The 18,370-nt window shown below is 36.8% G+C and overlaps 1 protein-coding gene across 1 annotated transcript in view; it reads right to left on the reverse strand.

Annotated features, from left to right (window-relative positions):
* The window catches only part of LOC150110297 (uncharacterized), a 270,355-nt gene that overhangs the window by 238,960 nt on the left and 13,025 nt on the right, over positions 1-18,370 (reverse strand). The window contains exon 2 of the mRNA XM_090395533.1: positions 7,235-7,296. Within this exon, the coding sequence (XP_090251659.1) occupies positions 7,235-7,296 (62 nt within the window). The remainder of the gene's footprint in view (positions 1-7,234; positions 7,297-18,370) is intronic.

The following is an 18,370-nucleotide window of genomic DNA, read 5'->3' on the forward strand; positions in this document are numbered from 1 at the left end:
GGACATTCGTGAATAGGGAGGAGACATCAAAACTGACCATTATGTCATTGTGTTGGAGTGTAAGGTTTTCTATACTGGCTTTGAAGTGGACTGAGTTTTTTATGTGTGATGGTGTATTGCCAGTATAGTGTGAGAGCGCTTTGGCTAAATGCTTGGCTAGTTTGTAAGTGGGGGAATCAATGCCATCCACTATGGGACGTAATGGCACATTTTCTTTGTGTATTTTTGGGAGCCCATATATGCGGGGGGGTCTAGAGTTATAGGGTTTTAGTCTGTTGGTAATCTCCACAGGCCAAGAAGTGACCTTCTTAAGGAGCCTATGGAGTTTTCTAATTTGTGAGTTGGTGGGATTGTAATCAATGGGGAGGTAAGTGGAGCGATCTAATAATAAAGCCTTGAGCTTACCTGTGTAGTCTTTAAGATTGAGTACCACATTGAGTAAAAAGTTATTTGTAGATCCCTGAAGATATCTCTGTGACTGAGATGAAATATTGGAAGCATTAAAATTAGTTTTAATCCTTTTTCAGTGCCGATAATATTCCATTAAACCTCCAACATGAATTCTTCACAGCACTTAAGCCTCAACACATGAGTGTAAAAATGTGCAGAAAATGCCTAAGTTAGAACCAAACAAACAAGAATGGGAAAACAAGAACAAAGCGTTAGGATGGCAGTGGGGCCTAAGGTGCTACTGCACTTTATCTACACTAATGCAATATATATTCTGAACAAGGGGATGGAGTTTTTGGCATTGGTTAGTTCATCCTGGCCAAAGGTTATTGGCATTAATGAGACATGACTGACAGAAGATGATATAGTTAGTGGGATAGAAAATAAAGAGTATAGTGTTTTCAAGAAGGATACAGAGAAAAGAATGGAGGAGGAGTTATTATTGATGACAGCCAATGAACTGTAACCAAAGAAAGTAGGAATTCAACTGCAGGCTAGTAAAAATAGCATATTTTAGCAATTTGGTGAGAAATACTGGCTAGCAGAACAATATATACAGTTGGTTGCTTCTACAGAACATGGAGTGTAAAGGGTGATGGAGATAGTATGCATTGGTAAATAACTCCAAGGGGAGAAGGGCAGATAATTATTATGGGGAGGGGCTTCAACTGTGGGAACATAGATAGGAAGGATACATGATATGAAAGAAATGGAATTTATGCAGTTACTAAGGAATAATTACATGAGGCAGCACTTATGGAATGTACTAGGGATATGGGAATGCTAGATCTAGTACTTTAGAAAATTTGTCTATAACCAATATGACCACATTACCACCAACTGGTGAGAGTGATTGTATGGTCTTAACCTGGAAGGTGGCTAAATGTCTGGAATTTCATTTAAGAGAGGATATATGTGGAGAGGATATAAGTATGACAAACTTAGGAGAGCGCTTGGATTAGTGTCATCGCATGTGCAACTGCAAGAGTTGGATGTTGATAGGAATAGAAAGGAGTATTTAAGGGAAGCAACAACAGATAGCATATCTAGAGTCAGAAGAATACATCGAGTGGAAGTTAAATGAATGAATACCAACATTAAGCTGGAGCTACAAAAAAAAGAAAAATTTACAGGGGGAAATTCAAGGAGAAAACCAGCTAGCACATAAGCAGTACAAAGCACAGGCCAGAAGGTTAGACAGTGTGGTAAGAAAGGCAAAACAGAGTATGGAAGGAAATCAGCAAAACAGGACAAAGATAATTATTACTATTATTACTATTATTACGGGCAACTCCAGGGAGTCATTAGACTCATCGAGGGAGGCCCCAAATCATATTCATCACAACTATTCGACATTCATACAGTATCTATCATACCTCGCCTTAAACTCATTCACTGTCACAGCATCCACCACAGACTCAGGGAGCGCATTCCACTCATTCACTACTCTAAAAGTAAAGAACCCAGCTCTAACACCTTTACTAACCACACTTTTGCCCAGTTTCCATGGATGTCCCCTAGTCCTCCCACAACCAGCCCTGTTCTCAAAAATATCTTCTCAATTAATTTTATAGAAACCCTTCAGTAATTTGAATGTCTCAATCATATCTCCCCTCCTCCGCCTATCAACCAATTTTTGCAACCCACAAATCCTCAACCTGTTCTCATAAGGTTCATTCCACAGACCTGCTATCATCTTGGTCACTCGCCTCTGGATCCTCTCCACCTCCTCCCCATCAAGAAGAAACCTAGGTGACCAAATCTGAGCACAGTAGTCAAGATGGGGTCTTATCAAGGCTCGATACAGAGGAACAATAACCTGCTTGTCAACGTATTCTTCAGCAATCAAGTGATTTGATGAGCTGATTTGGCCACTTTAGAGATGTGTCCCCTAAATTTCAATTCCTTGTCCACCAACACTCCTAAATCTCGTGCCTCATCAATTTCCTGGAGCACGGTTCCACCAATGCAGTAAACTGCCGCCAATCTTTTCACCCCAAAATGCATAACCTTACATTTTGCCACATTAAATTGACATCCATTCTCCTTAGCCCAGACCTCCAATCTATCCAAATCATCCTGCAAAATTTTGACGTCATCTGCATTCACTATTGCCCTACCCAACTTCGCATCATCCGCAAACAAATGAACTGTTCCTCTCAGATCCTTTCCTATATCATTTATGAACAAATTAAACAGCAGTGGTCCAAGAACAGATCCTTGTGGCACACCACTAGTCACAGGCCGTCTTGTGGACTCTACTCCTGAGTAAACCACTCTCTGATATCTCTCCGTCAACCACCCTCCTATCCATCTCACCAACCCTATATCCATCCCCATATGCTGCAATTTACTGATTAGAATTCCATGTGGTATCCTGTCAAAGGCCTTAGCAAGGTCCAGTAGAATCACTGTAAACCCATTACCCTTATCCAGTTCAGCCGTCACTGTGTTATAATACGTGAGCAAGTTACTGAGGCATGACCTACCCTTCACAAAACCATGCTGTCCTCGATACAGTATCCCATTTTCTTCTATCCAATCTTGTATTTTCCTCTTGACTATTTTCTCTAAGACCTTGATAATGATTCCTGTTATGCTGATTGGCCAGTAATTTTCAACAGCAGCCTTGGAACCACCTTTGTGCAGCGGAACTATTTTCCCCTCTTTCCACCCCCCTTGGGACTGACCCAGTCCTGAGGCTCAAATTAAACAAAATGGTCACGGGCACCGATAATTCTTTAGCCGCTTCACGTACGACACGAGCTGGTATACCATCCAATCCCACAGATGTATTGACATTGAGGTTCTGTAATAGACTAGTTACCTCTACTTCATTCATCACAATTCCAGTATAAGCTGTTGGTTTTCCACAATATCGACTGATTCGGTTACCTCCCTATCCTCAGCATTTTTTAAGATCATTCTACCGTGAGCATTTTTCCTTTTACTTGCAACATATTGAAAAAACTGTTTGGGATTCTCTTTAGCCTGCGTGGCCAATTTCCTTTCATAATCTGCTTTTGCTTTTCTTACCACCCTTGTTACCATCCTGGCCTGAGCATTATACTGTTCCTGCGCCTGATGGTCACCCTTCTCCTTAAATTCCCTCCACAATTGTTTCTTTTTTTGCAGCTCAAGCTTAATAGTGTTATTCATCCATTTAACCCCTACTTGATTTATTATTCGGACTCCTGGTATACAGTCAACCATTGCCTCCTGCAAACAGTTCTTAACCACCTCCCATGCACTATCAACATCCAGCCCTTGCAGTTTTACATGCCATGGCATTGAGCCAAGCACACACCTAAGCTTGTCATACTTACCAGCCCGGTAATTCCACATATACCCTGTCTTAATTGTAAATTCGACTCCTTTAGCCACCTCCCAAGTCATGACCTTATGGTCACTCTCACCAATTGGTGGCAACATGGTCATGTTCGTTACAGCCACATTCTCAGTTGCAATTACTAGGTCCAGCACTCTCTGCCCCCTGGTATTTTCCACTACATGTTGCCGTAGATAGTTGTCCCTTAATAACCGCATAAAATCCAATTCCTTCCTCCCATGTGCCCTCTCCTCTTTCCAGTCAATGTTACCATAATTGAAATCACCCATAATAATTACCCTCCTTCCACTCATTTCTTCTATTTGCTTATGCATACTATCCCCACCATCTATTCCATCACCTGGTCTATAGCAGCACCCAATTGTATATTTTGTTCTGCTAGATTCTATCTCACACAAAAAACAGCCTCAAATGTGCTTTTTTCCCCATCCTGCAGTTCAACTTCTATACTCCTTGGCTGAAGCTCATCAGCTATCATCAATAACACTCCTCCCCCCTTTTTATTCACCCTGTCACTCCTGAACACGCTATACCCATCACATTCAATCCCACTAGCTTTATCATCTTCTGTCAGCCATGTTTCACTAATACCAACAACCTGTGGCCTGGAAGTGCCAACCATGGCCAAAAACTCTTCCTTCTTGTTCCTAATACTCCTGGTATTAGTGTACATGAATCGCAGAAGCCCATTTGTCTCATCCCTACTTTGATGCCTTATACTAACTATCCCATTCTGATTTGTTGTCCGTCGTACTCGCTCAGGCATAATATACTCATTCATACACTTAACTGCCTCCCTAAAGTCTGCATATTTATTCCCCCCCCTCTTAATAAATCTAGTTTCCCTGAGTCTGTACATCCACTTCCACATCATTCATCAACACTTTTTCAAGTCTCCGTACACCAACTCCATTCAAATGTAACCCATCCATCTTATATAAGTCCTTTCGCCCATCGAACTCATTCCACACATCCACAAATTCCACACCACTCTCCATGCATAACCCACACATAAAGTCATTGGCAATTATGGCCGTCCTTCTAAACACTTCGCTGTCATACCACGGTAAGATACTCACCATCCTAACTCTCTCACTCTTCTCTTTTGCTACCTCAAATAACTCCCTCACATCCTCTATCATTTCCATTTTGTCCTCTTTCGGATCATTCGTTCCTGCCACGATTATCATCTCTTTCACCCTCTGTTTTTGCAGTCGAATAGATTCGCTGACGTCTTTTATGTTCGCACTCGGCTGGTACGACTTCGTTAAACTCTCAATTATTACACCTCTTAATAGCGAATCCCCATACAGCACTCGATAATCCCAAAGATTTCTTTCAGTATGTTGCAAAAAAGAAGAATGTTTATGACAGAATGATTTTAATGAATGCTGATGATAGTGAGATAACTGAGTCAGGCAAAATGGTAGAATTACTAAGTGAACACTTTGCAAGAGTATATTATCCAGGTGGAGATATTACATTAACAAGAGGCAAAAGGCTCACATGGAAACTGAGGTAGATGAACTGGAGATGCATAGCATATTACAGAACCTTGATGTGAATACAACTATGGAATTAGATGGTATACTAGCTCGAGTTTTATGAGAAGGTACTAGGGAAGTGCCTTTGCCTATGTTGTTTAATCTGTCTTAGCTGTGTGTTAGTCCCGAGTGGGGTGGAGGGAGGGGATAATAGTTCCATTGCATAAAGAGGACTCCAAGACTGATGTAGCAAATTACCAACTGCTCAGCATATCAGGAGTCGTAGTCAAGGTACTGAAGAAGTCGGTCAAGGGCAAAATATAAGCATGGACAGACAGAAACAAGATACTATATGGGGGGGGGGACATGGTTTTGTGAAGGGTAGGTTGTACCTCAGTAACTTGCTCACATTTTATAATACAGTGAAAGCTGAGTTGGATAAAGGTAATGGGTTTACAGTGATACTGCTGGAATTTGCAAAGGCTTTTAACAGAATATCACATGAAATTCTAATTAATAAATTGTTGCACATGGGGATGGATATAAAGTTGGCGAAGTAGATAAGACGGTAGTTGATGGAGAGATAGAGATACCAGGATCATAGTTTATTCAGAAGTAGAGTCCATAGAAGGCATGACTAGTGGCAGGGCTGTTCTTGGGGCTGCTTTAATTTGTACATTCATGATATAGGAAAGGATCTGAAAGGCACCATTCAGCTATTTACGGATGATGCAAAATTGGGTAGAATAGTTCATTAAGATGATGTTAAAATTTTGCAGGCTGATTTGGATAGACAGTCGATTTGTGGCAAAGAAGAAGGGATATAAGTTTAATGTAGCAAAGTGTAAGATTATGTATTTTGGGGTGAAAAGATTACCAGAGTGTATCACATTGATGAAATTGTACTACAGGAAATTGATAAAGCTGGGGATTTGGGAGTGTTGATGGATAGGGAGTTAAAGTTTAGAGGGCATATTGTAAAAGTAGATAAAGCAGCTCATTGGATTACGTTACTGAAGAATACTTTGATGAACAGAGACAAGCAGGTTACTTCATCTTTTTGAGACTTGATAAGACCCTATCTTGACCACTGTGTACAAATCTGGTCACCTGGGTTTCTTGGTGATGAGGAAGAGGTGGAGAGGATCCACAGGCAAATGACCAAGATGATAGCAGGTTTACTGAATGAACCTTATGAGAACAAGTTGAAAATTTGTAGTTACAGAAATTGGTTGACTGGCAGAAAAGGGTTGATATGATTGAGACATAAATTACTAAAGGATTTTTATAAGATTAATACAAAAGAAATTTTTCAGAATAGGTCTGGTAGTAGGGAAACTAAGGCATCCTTGGAAACTGAGCAAGAGTATAATTAGTAGGAGTGTCAGGACTGGATTTTTTGCCTGGATAGTGGTGAATGAATGAGTTCAAAGCAAAACATGATAGCTACCGTGCAAATAGTGCTTGGCATGATGTTTAGGGTCTCCCTCAGTGAATCTGAGGACTCCATGAAGTTGTCCGTAATAATAATTATTATTATAATTCTGCACTGGCTTACTGGAGCTGTCTTATTCTTACACAAATTTATTCAGATTTTTTTTTTTAAATATAGTGCAACCTATAACTCTATTTTCAATCAAAAATAGAGCTGCCTCCATTCTATAACAATATCTTCAATTATCATGATCATCATTGCATGTAAGGGAATTAACTACTGAATTAACTGTATATGAAAGCCTTTACAACAGATATAAATTATGACCAAAAAATAAATATCAGGGTATAATATTCAATTTTATGTTTGTTTTATAATTTATTACTACACACTTCTCTCATATCATGTATCATGTAGATACATACACACACATACACATGCTAATCAGTAAAATTATTTTATTTTTATATACTTATTTATTTTATATGATAAATAGCATGTACTGGAAAAACTTACTTCAGCTGAGAATGAAGTTTAATGGCTTTGCCCAAAAAGTCTTCCCAGACTGGCGTTCCTCCCTACAAATAAATATGAAATTTGTTCTCAAAGTAAGTGAAATTCCAGATCTGAATTAAACACAAACAGTGATAGAAAGCTGACTACTTTTAATGCAATAATATATCAAGAATAATCTCTATCACAAAAAAAAAAATAATAATAAATAAATAAATAAATATAATAATGTATCAGGAAAATAATACAGTGATCCCTCAATTATATGACCTCTAAATGAACAAACCTTCAATTAACCAACCTGTAATTGGTTAGGATCTCAAATGGCTTATGGTATAGCCCCATGTAATTGTATACCTTTGGTTATCCAATCTTTGATTATCCAAAGGGCAATTGCTCTCAACTGTGGTTGAATAATTCAGGGATTACTGTATATCAATCTTATCATAGTCATTTTCATGGCTAATAATGTATAGCTCTAATATAATATTTATTACACACCTCTGAACTCTCTCTTATTTCCTTTCTCTTTGACCCAAGCTCCTTTATTTTACTAATAATCAAGCAAAGTAAATCAGTATGCAGTAGTCCACAACTAATCTTTCATACTTGTACTTATTGCAAGTACTTGCTGAAAGATTATTCCTGGAATCAGCCTCAGCTCTGAAAAACTTCCCAAACATCGACAAATTTGGGTGCAGAAGACTGCCCCAAATTTGGGAAGCTTGCATTCTACGAATATCAGCCCAACAGCCAAGACAACCCAATTTAGCCTGGTAGGGGGACACCTTTAGGACCGACTTCAGTTGTCTTTCTCCAGCCTTATTTGCTTAGTGCTAGTGCCTGTGTGCACATATCATTGTTTGGTGATCCTTGAAGATGGCAATGTAACACTGCCAAAATATAGAAAGGTATTGATTAAAGTTTTTAATTAATATTCTAATATACACTGTAATTCCTGAAAAATTAAAAGCTATGTATAACCAGCATATAAGTTTATCTACAAGAATGAGGAAGTGGGATTAATTAATTAATTAATAGTTGGATAGTTAAACAACTGAATATCAACATATCAAATTATTCTTAACTTTTTGTTTTTAATTTGTATTCCATACTTTTCAATTTTGTTTACTTCTTTCATTATTCCCTCCATCACTATGTTAAATTGGGTGATCATCATTATTATCAAATTTCTAATATGCACCCTCAAGGGGTACTACTGACAGTACTACAAGATTAAGTTTACATTATTACAAATCCTTTATCAACAATTTTCCTCCAAATTAATCTATTACTTGTCAGCATTCCAATATTGTCATATCTAATATTCTGTTCTTCTAAGGCACTTCTGACTGAATCAATGCAATTAGATCTTGGTCTTCTTCTGGGTCTTTTTCTTGTCATCAAACACCTATTTTGTTAACCTTTCCTCTCCTATTTTGTTTAAGTGACCATACCACTTATTAGATTAGCCTATGTCAAGTTCTCTAGATTCTCTACACTGAGCAAGCACAATTCATCTCTTACCCTAAGTAACATTCCACCATCCTGTTTACCTTCCCTATTTGCCTCACCCACTCTATTCACCAGGCCTGGCCCCGACTATTTCCTATTCCCAAATTTAAAGAAATAGTTGAAAGGAACAAAATTTACCACAGATGATGAAGTCATATCTGCAGCTGAGGACTAGTTTCTGCAACGAGGGAAAGACTTTTTTTCTCAGATGATTGCAAATGATGCAGCAGCATTGTAACACTTTGTGGGCAATATGTAGAATAATGTATAAATTACATAGTTCTAAATTCTTCATGGTGATTATCACAACTTTTCAGCACATCTTTGTACATTGTGTTTTATTTTATTCTTTGATTTGGTATAGTTTTATCACTCCAAATACTAACTTATTGTCCTGCATCAATAATTTTGTCTACATTCTCTATTAGCTATAATGTAATCAATCGCATATTTCTGTCCTCTTATATTCTCTCATGCTATTTTATGATCATAAAATGTACTATTTATTCTCAATTCCATTACATGCTGTCTCAGATCGTTATCTCTTAACAACTGTATAAACTCCATTTTCTTTGTTCCTTGTGACCATTCCTTCTCCCAATCTATGTCCCCAAAGTTAAAATCCCCCATAATGATTACTCGACCTGCACTCATCATGCTAATTTGCCAATACATACTATCTACATTGTCCCTTATACCCCTTGGATTATAATAACAACCGATTACACTAATAATATTTAATTCCTTTCCTTAGTTTTAAATGTAGTATTCTATTGATATATAATTATATTTTTGTACTAGTTCTCTTATATTTTTATGTAGCATTATTCCAACTCCTTTAGTTTCTCTTTCATGTTTTTCTACTCTGCTATATATTCATTTCTAACTGCTTGATATGTAATCGCACTTGAAAATCATACATTAAAATTTGTGCTTTATTCCTTTGCTTTTTTCTGTCTCAGATAAATTAGACAAATTTTAATGTTATGATTTTTTAAGTTCTTCAATTAATTCTTCTTCTTTTCCTGTTGGTGATCTTACATTCCAAGTGTATCAGTATTTCCTCCTTTAGTTTCACTTTTTTTTTTTTTTTAATTCTGTACTGGTAATGTTCCTATATGGCCACCCAGTCTTTCAAACTGGTTTTATTAAACAACACAGTTGAATGTTCTCTGATGAGCTGCTAACCCAACAAGATAACGAATGCTTCCTGTGTTGACCAGGTATATTGATATAGCCTTTATTCTTAGGGGTGGCCCTTCTGGAAGTATACACTTTTAATATGCTTCATCTACATACCTTCACACCACAATGATGAGGTACAAGATTACTGGAGGCTAATCAGCTGTTGTGCCAGCTTTTACTACCTCAATTCATCAAGGTTTTAATGTTTCCCCTCACTGATGCTTGTATAATTTCTAATAAGGCTTGAAACAGTGACATCCAGACTACTGCACAGATATGGTCACTTGAGTTTCTTGGAGAGGAAGTGATGGTTAGGCAACATTCTACATTAATGTGTGTGTGTGTGGATTACAAAGTCTAGCTGATAGGCAGAAAAGAGGTTATTGATTATTTGTAACTGCAGGCAAAGCAACTAAGGCTATGAGACTAGTGCATTATATTTGTAAACTGGAAGTTCTGGCTGGTCTGCCTGAATTTGAAATGAAAAACCTAACTTTCTAGGAGGGAAAACTCTGACACTTCCATAAACTAACTCGAATCTTCAGTTTAAAAGCCCCTATGAAAGTTCTTCACATCCTAGATGGAATTCGACTCCATGAAAAGGGGAGATATGAAAGAAACATAGAAGTAATCATAAGGATTTTATAAAACTGATGTAGAAAAATTTTTCAAAACATGACAGGAGGAGAGAAAACAACAGAATGAGTCAATCCCAAAAATTGTGTGCGAGTATAACTAGCATGAAGATCTTTTTATTTTTTATGTGGTTCTCACATAATGGTGAGAACCACATAAAAATTGTGGTTGTATGATGGGTGGGCTATGGATTATTTTTTCTGTATTTTTTTATTAAGTTTATATATTTTTTGTATTTTTTACTGTCTGGAAATCCTTCCCCAGAGACCAAATGGAATTTTGCAAGCCACTTCAGGCCTCCTTCCAATAAGCAGGGTGGTGGTCTTTCACACCAGGTGATGAAGTTCATCTGACACCTAAAGATAATTACAAATATCCATGCCCACAGGAGGATTTGAACCTACAACCTGTTTTTGCTTGGATAATGTTGAATGAGTGGAATGGGTTGCCAATGGCATCTCGAATGCTTTACTTTATCAATGAATGATTTAACAAAAGATAGGAATTGTAAGAGTGTTGTGTGAATTATGTGTAAGCTTCTCCCATCTCTGAGATGCTTACACTAACCATTAGGTGAGTCTTCAGCTCATATAACACTTCTGTAGTGCAATTGGAAGAAAAAATTGGAAGATCACTGCAACCTTCAATTGAAAAAGATTATTATTAATAATATTATTATTATATGACATCTCCATGGAGTCCCAAGACTCATCACAGGACGCACTAAAATTGCACTAAAATACAATCTCCCAACTTTTTACTTTTCTTGTAAATGCATTTCAAGGAAATAACATTCATTTTCTCCTTTGATATTTTTTTTGTAAGAAAAGTAAGAAGAAGCTCATACAAACTGGATACAAAAACTCCAGGCATCAGGACCGAATCTTTTATTAGTATTCAATATTTCACAAAGGCTTTTAATAGATTACCACATGATAAGTTGACAGTCAAACTACAGCAGATGGGGGTTAGATATTAGATTAGTGCATTGGACTGGAGACTGGCTATCTGATAGGTATCAGCAAGTTGTGTATGGGGGAGCAATATCCCAGAAGAGGAAAGTCACTAGTGATATACCTCAAGGGTCTGTTTTAGGGCCATTACTGTTTAACTTGTATGTTAATGATATTGGCAAAGATTTGGATAGAGATATTCAGTTGTTTGCAGATGATGCAAAATTGGAATGAATTATGAAGAGTGGAGATGTTGTAGCCTTATAAGAAGACTTGAATAAATTGAGTGAATGGGCACGGGAATGGGGATACGAGTTTAATGTTGCAAAATGTAAGGTTTTAAAACTTGGGAAACAAAGATGGGATGCAGAATTTATGATTGGTGAGGATATACTGTCAGAGGTGGAGGAAATAAGAGATCTTGGAGTGACAGTGGATAAGGATCTGAGATTTAGGGGACACATTGCCAAAATTGTGAGGACAACACAAAGACTTCTGGGAACGATGCAGAGGACACTTACTTGTAGAAGTGGGGAGATTCTTGTTCCACTGTATAAGGTTTTGATTAGGCCTCACATGGACTACTGTGCACAGATATGGTCACCTGGTTTTCAAAAGGACGAAGAGATGTTGGAAAGGGTCCAGAGGCAACTGCCTAAGGTAGTTTTTGACTTCTTGAATGTCGAATATGAGGAAAGATTGAGAAGATGCAATTTACAGAGTCTAGTGGATAGGAGGAAGAGGGGAGATATGATAGAGACCTACAAGTTAGTATGGGGTTGTAATAGGATCAATGTTGGAGAGGTTCTACAGAGAACAGTGGGAGATCAAGGGAGAACCAGAGGTCATTCCTGGAAGCTGTATACGGAGGGTGTGAGCAGGGGAGTGAGAAGCAGGCTTTTTTTTTTGCATGCAGAGTTGTGAATGATTGGAATGTCTTGCCTGAGAGTATGGTGTTTGCAAAGAATTTGAATGTGCTTAAGGCATGGAATGAGCTATGTATGATAAAAGGCTCCTAGATGAGTCTTTGACTCCATGGGGTCTTGGGGTAATAATAATAATAGTAATAATATGAACAAACTTCTTCTCATATGCTCCAGAATTCACTTTTGTTCTATCTTTTTTTTTTATATATATATATATATATATAATTCTCCCGTGGAACAAGTAAAACATTTCAGCTATTTAGGCACGATTTTTACTGAAGATGGTAAATTAAATATAGAAATAGACAACAGAATCGGCAAAACTGGTATGGTGGGAAGTCAATTGAATAAATTCATATGGAATAAGAGAGAAATTAGTCGGAACACTAAATTAGCTGTATACAAGACAGTGTTCAAACCAGTTTTAACTTATGGATCTGAGAGCTGAGTCAGAAGTAAAACTCTTGACCAAAGACTATAGACCACAGATATGAGAGTCCTGAGAAAGATTATAGGCGTGAACAGATGGCATCAATGGCAATATCATATTAAAAATGAGGATATTAGGAAAGAACTTGACACTGTCAGCATCCAGGAATGCGTTAGCAGAGCTAATCTCAGGTGGTATGGTCACTTAAACAGAATGGGTGAGGAAAGATTAGCAAAACAAGTGTTCTCTGCCAGGTTGGCAGCAAAATGACCCAGAGGAAGACCAAGATATAGGTGGATTGATATGGTACAAAGTGCCTTAGACAATAGAAATATAAGATCTGATAATGTTGGAGTCTTGACAAGTAACAGACTGATTTGGAGGAAAATTGCAGATAGGAAATTAATAATGATGTAATTTTTTTCATGTAGTACTATCATATCCTGTACACCCCTTGAGGGTACATGGCAGGAATTTGATGATGATGATGATGATTCTCCCATATTCCACTAGTATCTGCAGTTTGGAAATTAGTTCATGCTGAACTCAAGAAAGGCAACACCATCTTTACCATCATTTAATTGCTCTTGTTAAATTCTTTCTAACATAATGGAGGAAACTATAAAGAGTTAGCTTCTACTACCTAAAAAATAAGTCAACCAATAAATTATTGCTAGTATAGATTTCACTACTGCTGATCAATAGGAGTTTTCTTGCTTATGCCAGCAACCTTTGGTAAAATGCTTTGGAAAAGAGACTGGGGAAGTTCATGTAGTTGCTCTAGATATCAATCATGCTTTTTATTCTTTTTTTTCTCTTTTATGTTGCTCCCACCCACAAAAGATTATATGCTAACCTATAGCACATTTTGTACCATGGATGGGTGGAATAAGGATTTTTTTTTTCCCCATTTATCTTTACATAGCCTGGAAACCCTGCCCAGAGACTAAACATGGAACTTTTTTCAAGCCACTTCAGGTCTCCAATAAGCAGGGCAATGGTTTTCACACCGGACAATGAAATTCATCTCTGACCTGGTTGGTTGGATGGTTGGAGAGCAAGTACGCTGACCACTCAGCCAACCAAGTTAGTAGGCTTGGAATAAATGTCTATTAAGTAAGTTCCCATCATAAGTTTCTGCCTTCTGCTAAGAAAGTTACAACCCAGTTGGTAACTGAGTTTGCTAGCTTTCTCTTTTCTCAAATATGACATGATGGTGGAATGATCTTTATTCTTAAATATTAAAACTAATAATGGAGTTTCACTAATGTGAAGTGATACAGTGCAGTAGACTGTATCACAGCCTCTATGCAGCTCAGTCAGCAATGATGACCTTTGGAAAGACAGGAGTTCGAATCCCACCTAGGACCTAAAGAATTTTCATAAGAGCTTTTCAAATAAAGGTGAGTTAGCAGGTCTCATAAGGAAGAGGGGGGGGGACTCTAAAAACAGGCAAAGAACACATGCAATGAACAAGTAGAGTGGCTGTAGAATGCCCTTCTTGCAATGAGTCTTGGGATTCTATGGAGATGCTATGTTATTACAACAGTCATTTTTGAAATTATGGATTCTACAACCGTGTTAAAATAACTCTTGTTATTATCCCGACGTTTTGATCTTCATATCAAGATCATCATCTGGAGCATACATAAATATACAAGACAAGCTGCATTACATTTCAAACCATAAGCTAGAGAAACAATGATTTGATCACATGCTACTCACTAGCATGACCTCTAGTGAAAAAAAAAAAAAAATACATCAAGCTAGATTTAATTTATGATTACATGAATAAACATTCTTGCTTACAGATGGTTTTTCTTCCAGTAACAGTGATGTCCTATTTCTATTATTACAAATGTTATTTTTGATTTAAAAAATAAAAAAATAAATAAAATTTAAAAAAATAAATTATTTATAAATTACAACATGAATAAACATTCTTTCTTATAAATTTTTTCTTTAACAGTGATGTCCTATTTTTTATTATTAAAGTTGTTATTTTAGATTTAGGATCCTGTTTATAGTTGTTCTTAGAGAGAAAGGATTCGTGGGACGAATATATGCCTTCCATGTGAATGGGATTTTTCGACCATCATTATTGTTTAGATTGGGGGTGATTGATAATGATCTCACAAGCTTCCTTAAATTTGCGTTCATACTATGATTTGGTGTGATGTAGACAACTAGTGCTTTTCCAGTCAATTCTATATAAGGTGTTCAAGGCATGATCAGAAAGGCCAGCTTACCATAATTATTATATTTGATGTGTCGTTTATGTTCTTTTTGTCTGATCGGAATTGTGCGTCCTGTTTCTCCTATGTATGGTATGTTGCAGGTGCAGTAAATACGGTATACTCCAGGGTGGGCCAGCAGAGGGAGTGGGTCTTTGGATGAGTTGAGTAAGCTTTTTAATTTTGCAGGAGGTTTAAAGGTGGCTTTGAGGTTGTATTTTTGTAGTACTCTGTTTATTTTGTCTGATGTCCCTTTAATGTAGTGAATGGTTTAGTTTTACTGTAGTCTGGTTTGTCTTTGTTTTTTATTGAGATCTTGTAGAGAATTTTGTTAATAGTGTTTTGGCTATATCCATTTTTTTGAAAAGTATTGCTCATCACTTTAAATTCATTTTTTAGTGCCTGTTCATTGGAGCAGATCTTCAGAGCCCTGTTTTTTAGGGTATCGATATGACACCTAGTTTTTGTGTTGGGTGGTGGTAGGAGTTTATGTGTATATATTGGCCAGTACGTGTCGGTTTTCGGTAAAGAGTGAAGGAAAGATTGCCCGAGGGAAGACGTGTGACAAGTGTATCTAGAAACGGCAGTGTGTTATGTTTTTCAATCTCAATTGTGAACTGTATGCATTTGTGTTGCTTGTTTAGGTGGCTAAGGAATGTCTCTAGTGTCTGGCGGCCATGAGACCAGATCGCGAAAACATCGTCACCGTATCTAAGCCAGACTTTGGGTTTTAAAGGGGAGGAACCTAGAGCAAGTTGTTCAAAATGTTCCATATAAAAGTTAGCAATCGGGGGGGGGGGGGGGGGGGGATAATGGCGAGCCCATGGCTGTGCCTTCTTTTTGTAGATAGAAAGCGTTTTGCCATACAAAATAACCAGAACGTAATACATGCGCAAAGAGTGCCATGATATTTGGAGGAAATTTCTTCTGTAAAAGAAGAATTGTGTCATTGATTGGGACATTCGTAAAGAAGGCAGAGACATCAAAACTGACTAATAGATCATCTTTTTCTAATGTAATGTCTTTGATGATGTTTATGAAGTGCTGTGTGTTTTTGATATAGGAGGGGGAATGATCTACCAACTCTTTGAGTGTTGCTGCTAATTTTTTGGCTAAGTAATAAGTCGGGCTATCAATCCCTTCAACTATAGGCCTTAGCAGTGTGTTTTCTTTGTGAATTTTCGGTAGCCCATAAATTCTCGGGGAACGAGCGTAGTGTGGAAATAGTTTTTTGATCATATCTTCGGGCCATGTGGTAATTGACTTAAGTAGATTCTCTGTTTTCTTTTTTATTCTATCAGTTGGGTTATAGTTAACTAATTGATATGTGTTATTGTCAGAAACCAGCAGATTCATTTTTTCCATATACATGGTTCGGTTTAAGATAACGGTGGCACTTCCTTTATCCACTCTGGTTATTAAGATGTTTGGATCTGACTTTAGTGATTTTATCGCTGTTAATTCATGTTGAGTTAGGTTGCTTGTTATTGTTTTGTTATGATTTAAAATGTTGGCGGTTTCTAAACGTATTTTTTCTGCTATGTTATTTGGGATGAATCTTAGGCCTCTTTCAATATTACAAATAAATTCAAGTTTGTTTATCGATTTGGGTGCTATGGCATAATTTAAACCTTTGTTAAGTATCAAGATTTCGTCTTTGTTTAAAGCGTGGTTGGATAGGTTCACTATATTACTGTTACCTGAATGTGATTGGTGGCTCCTGTTGTTTCTTGCTTCTGGTTGGTTGTGATTGTTCATTGTGGAGAAATTTGAATATGGCAGCTGGTTCTTTCGATCTTTTAGTCTTTGGAATTTGGAAATCAGATTTTCTTTCTTCGTTTGGAGGAGTTCGCTGTGTTTTCCGTAATCTTTTCCAGGATCATCCAGATATCTGCGTTCACATAGCTTGAAAGTTCAGTTTTTCCCTTTTGTAGCTGGTTTTGTGTAGCGGCTAAGTTCTTTCTGGAAGCTTGGATTTGTTCTCTGAGAAAGGATTATTACAATAGTCTTTTCTAGTCGAATACAAATCCATTCCAATCCAATCCACAATTTTGCTAATGACAATACACTGCACTCCTCTTTCTACTTGACAAATCGTGCAATACACAAACCAACATAACTTTTAAAATGTCAACTTCTAAGACAATAAATTATGACTTCCAATCCATTTGCTTTTCAGTGGGTTTCTAATAAAATTGTTAATTTTAATGTTAGTAAAACTCAATCTTATCTTATTTGTTGAAAAAAAAAATTTTTTTTAATACTCAAATTGCTGAAAACACTCAAATCTTTAGACAAGGCATGATTTCTTTTCACAGAGTAACTCTAATTTTCAATATTTCTTAGCATAAAGATATTACACTTATGTCCTACTCAGTATCAAAAATATGATTTTCACTTTCACGTGAGATGTTATTTTATCCCTAAACAGATATTAACTCTATACAAATCCATCCAACCAGTGAATAATGTTTCATGTTTTGTCCCTAAGAAATACTTAAAAATACTTGACTCAGAACAGAAGAGAACAATTAAAACTGATTACAGACCTGCCTATGATCAATCCACTGCAATCTCTTTCAAACAGATGTTTGACCTTCTGCTGCCTGTATTTTCTACAAATATTTCCACCATCACTATTCATCAGAATTCTACTCTACTCAAAGTCTGTTAGTTAAATTATTGTATTACATATTAATATTATTATTATACTGTATTATTAATTATTACTGCCAAATTAAAAATGAAAAATTTCATTCTTGTCATTTAATACAATATTTCATTTAAAAAACTTTTTTTTTTCTATCTATAAAAAATAAGACAATGAGCTTCTACACCTCAATTGATAATAATGGTGCTCATTGGTTAGAAAGAGATGGATTCCAATCCTACATTCATAAGGGCTTTTTAATTAAAGGGAAATTAGTTGATCTTACAGAGGTAACAGGATTTTACCTGCTGTTTCCAGTAGGTAAAATCCTGCTGTGTTTCCAGCATCCTGCAAGACAAACAACAGATCCGGAATAAACACATAATTGAGAGACACAGCAAACTCTACAGATAGGATTAATCCTCCTGTCTGAGCATTAATTAGATTTCTATTAAGCAGGTTACTTTACTTGTGATAAGCCACTGAGCCTAAAAGGGAAAGATGAAAAATAAAAAAAATTTGTTTTGCTGCTATATTTTCATTGTAAACTATTATGTATGGTATGGCATATGGTATACCATTATGGTATGGTATGAATCAAAGGTTAGTC

This window comes from Typopeltis vanoorti, chromosome 1 (assembly GCF_054136105.1).
Source record: "Typopeltis vanoorti isolate ZY-2024b chromosome 1, IOZ_Tvanoo_1.0, whole genome shotgun sequence".
Taxonomy (NCBI): domain Eukaryota; kingdom Metazoa; phylum Arthropoda; class Arachnida; order Uropygi; family Thelyphonidae; genus Typopeltis; species Typopeltis vanoorti.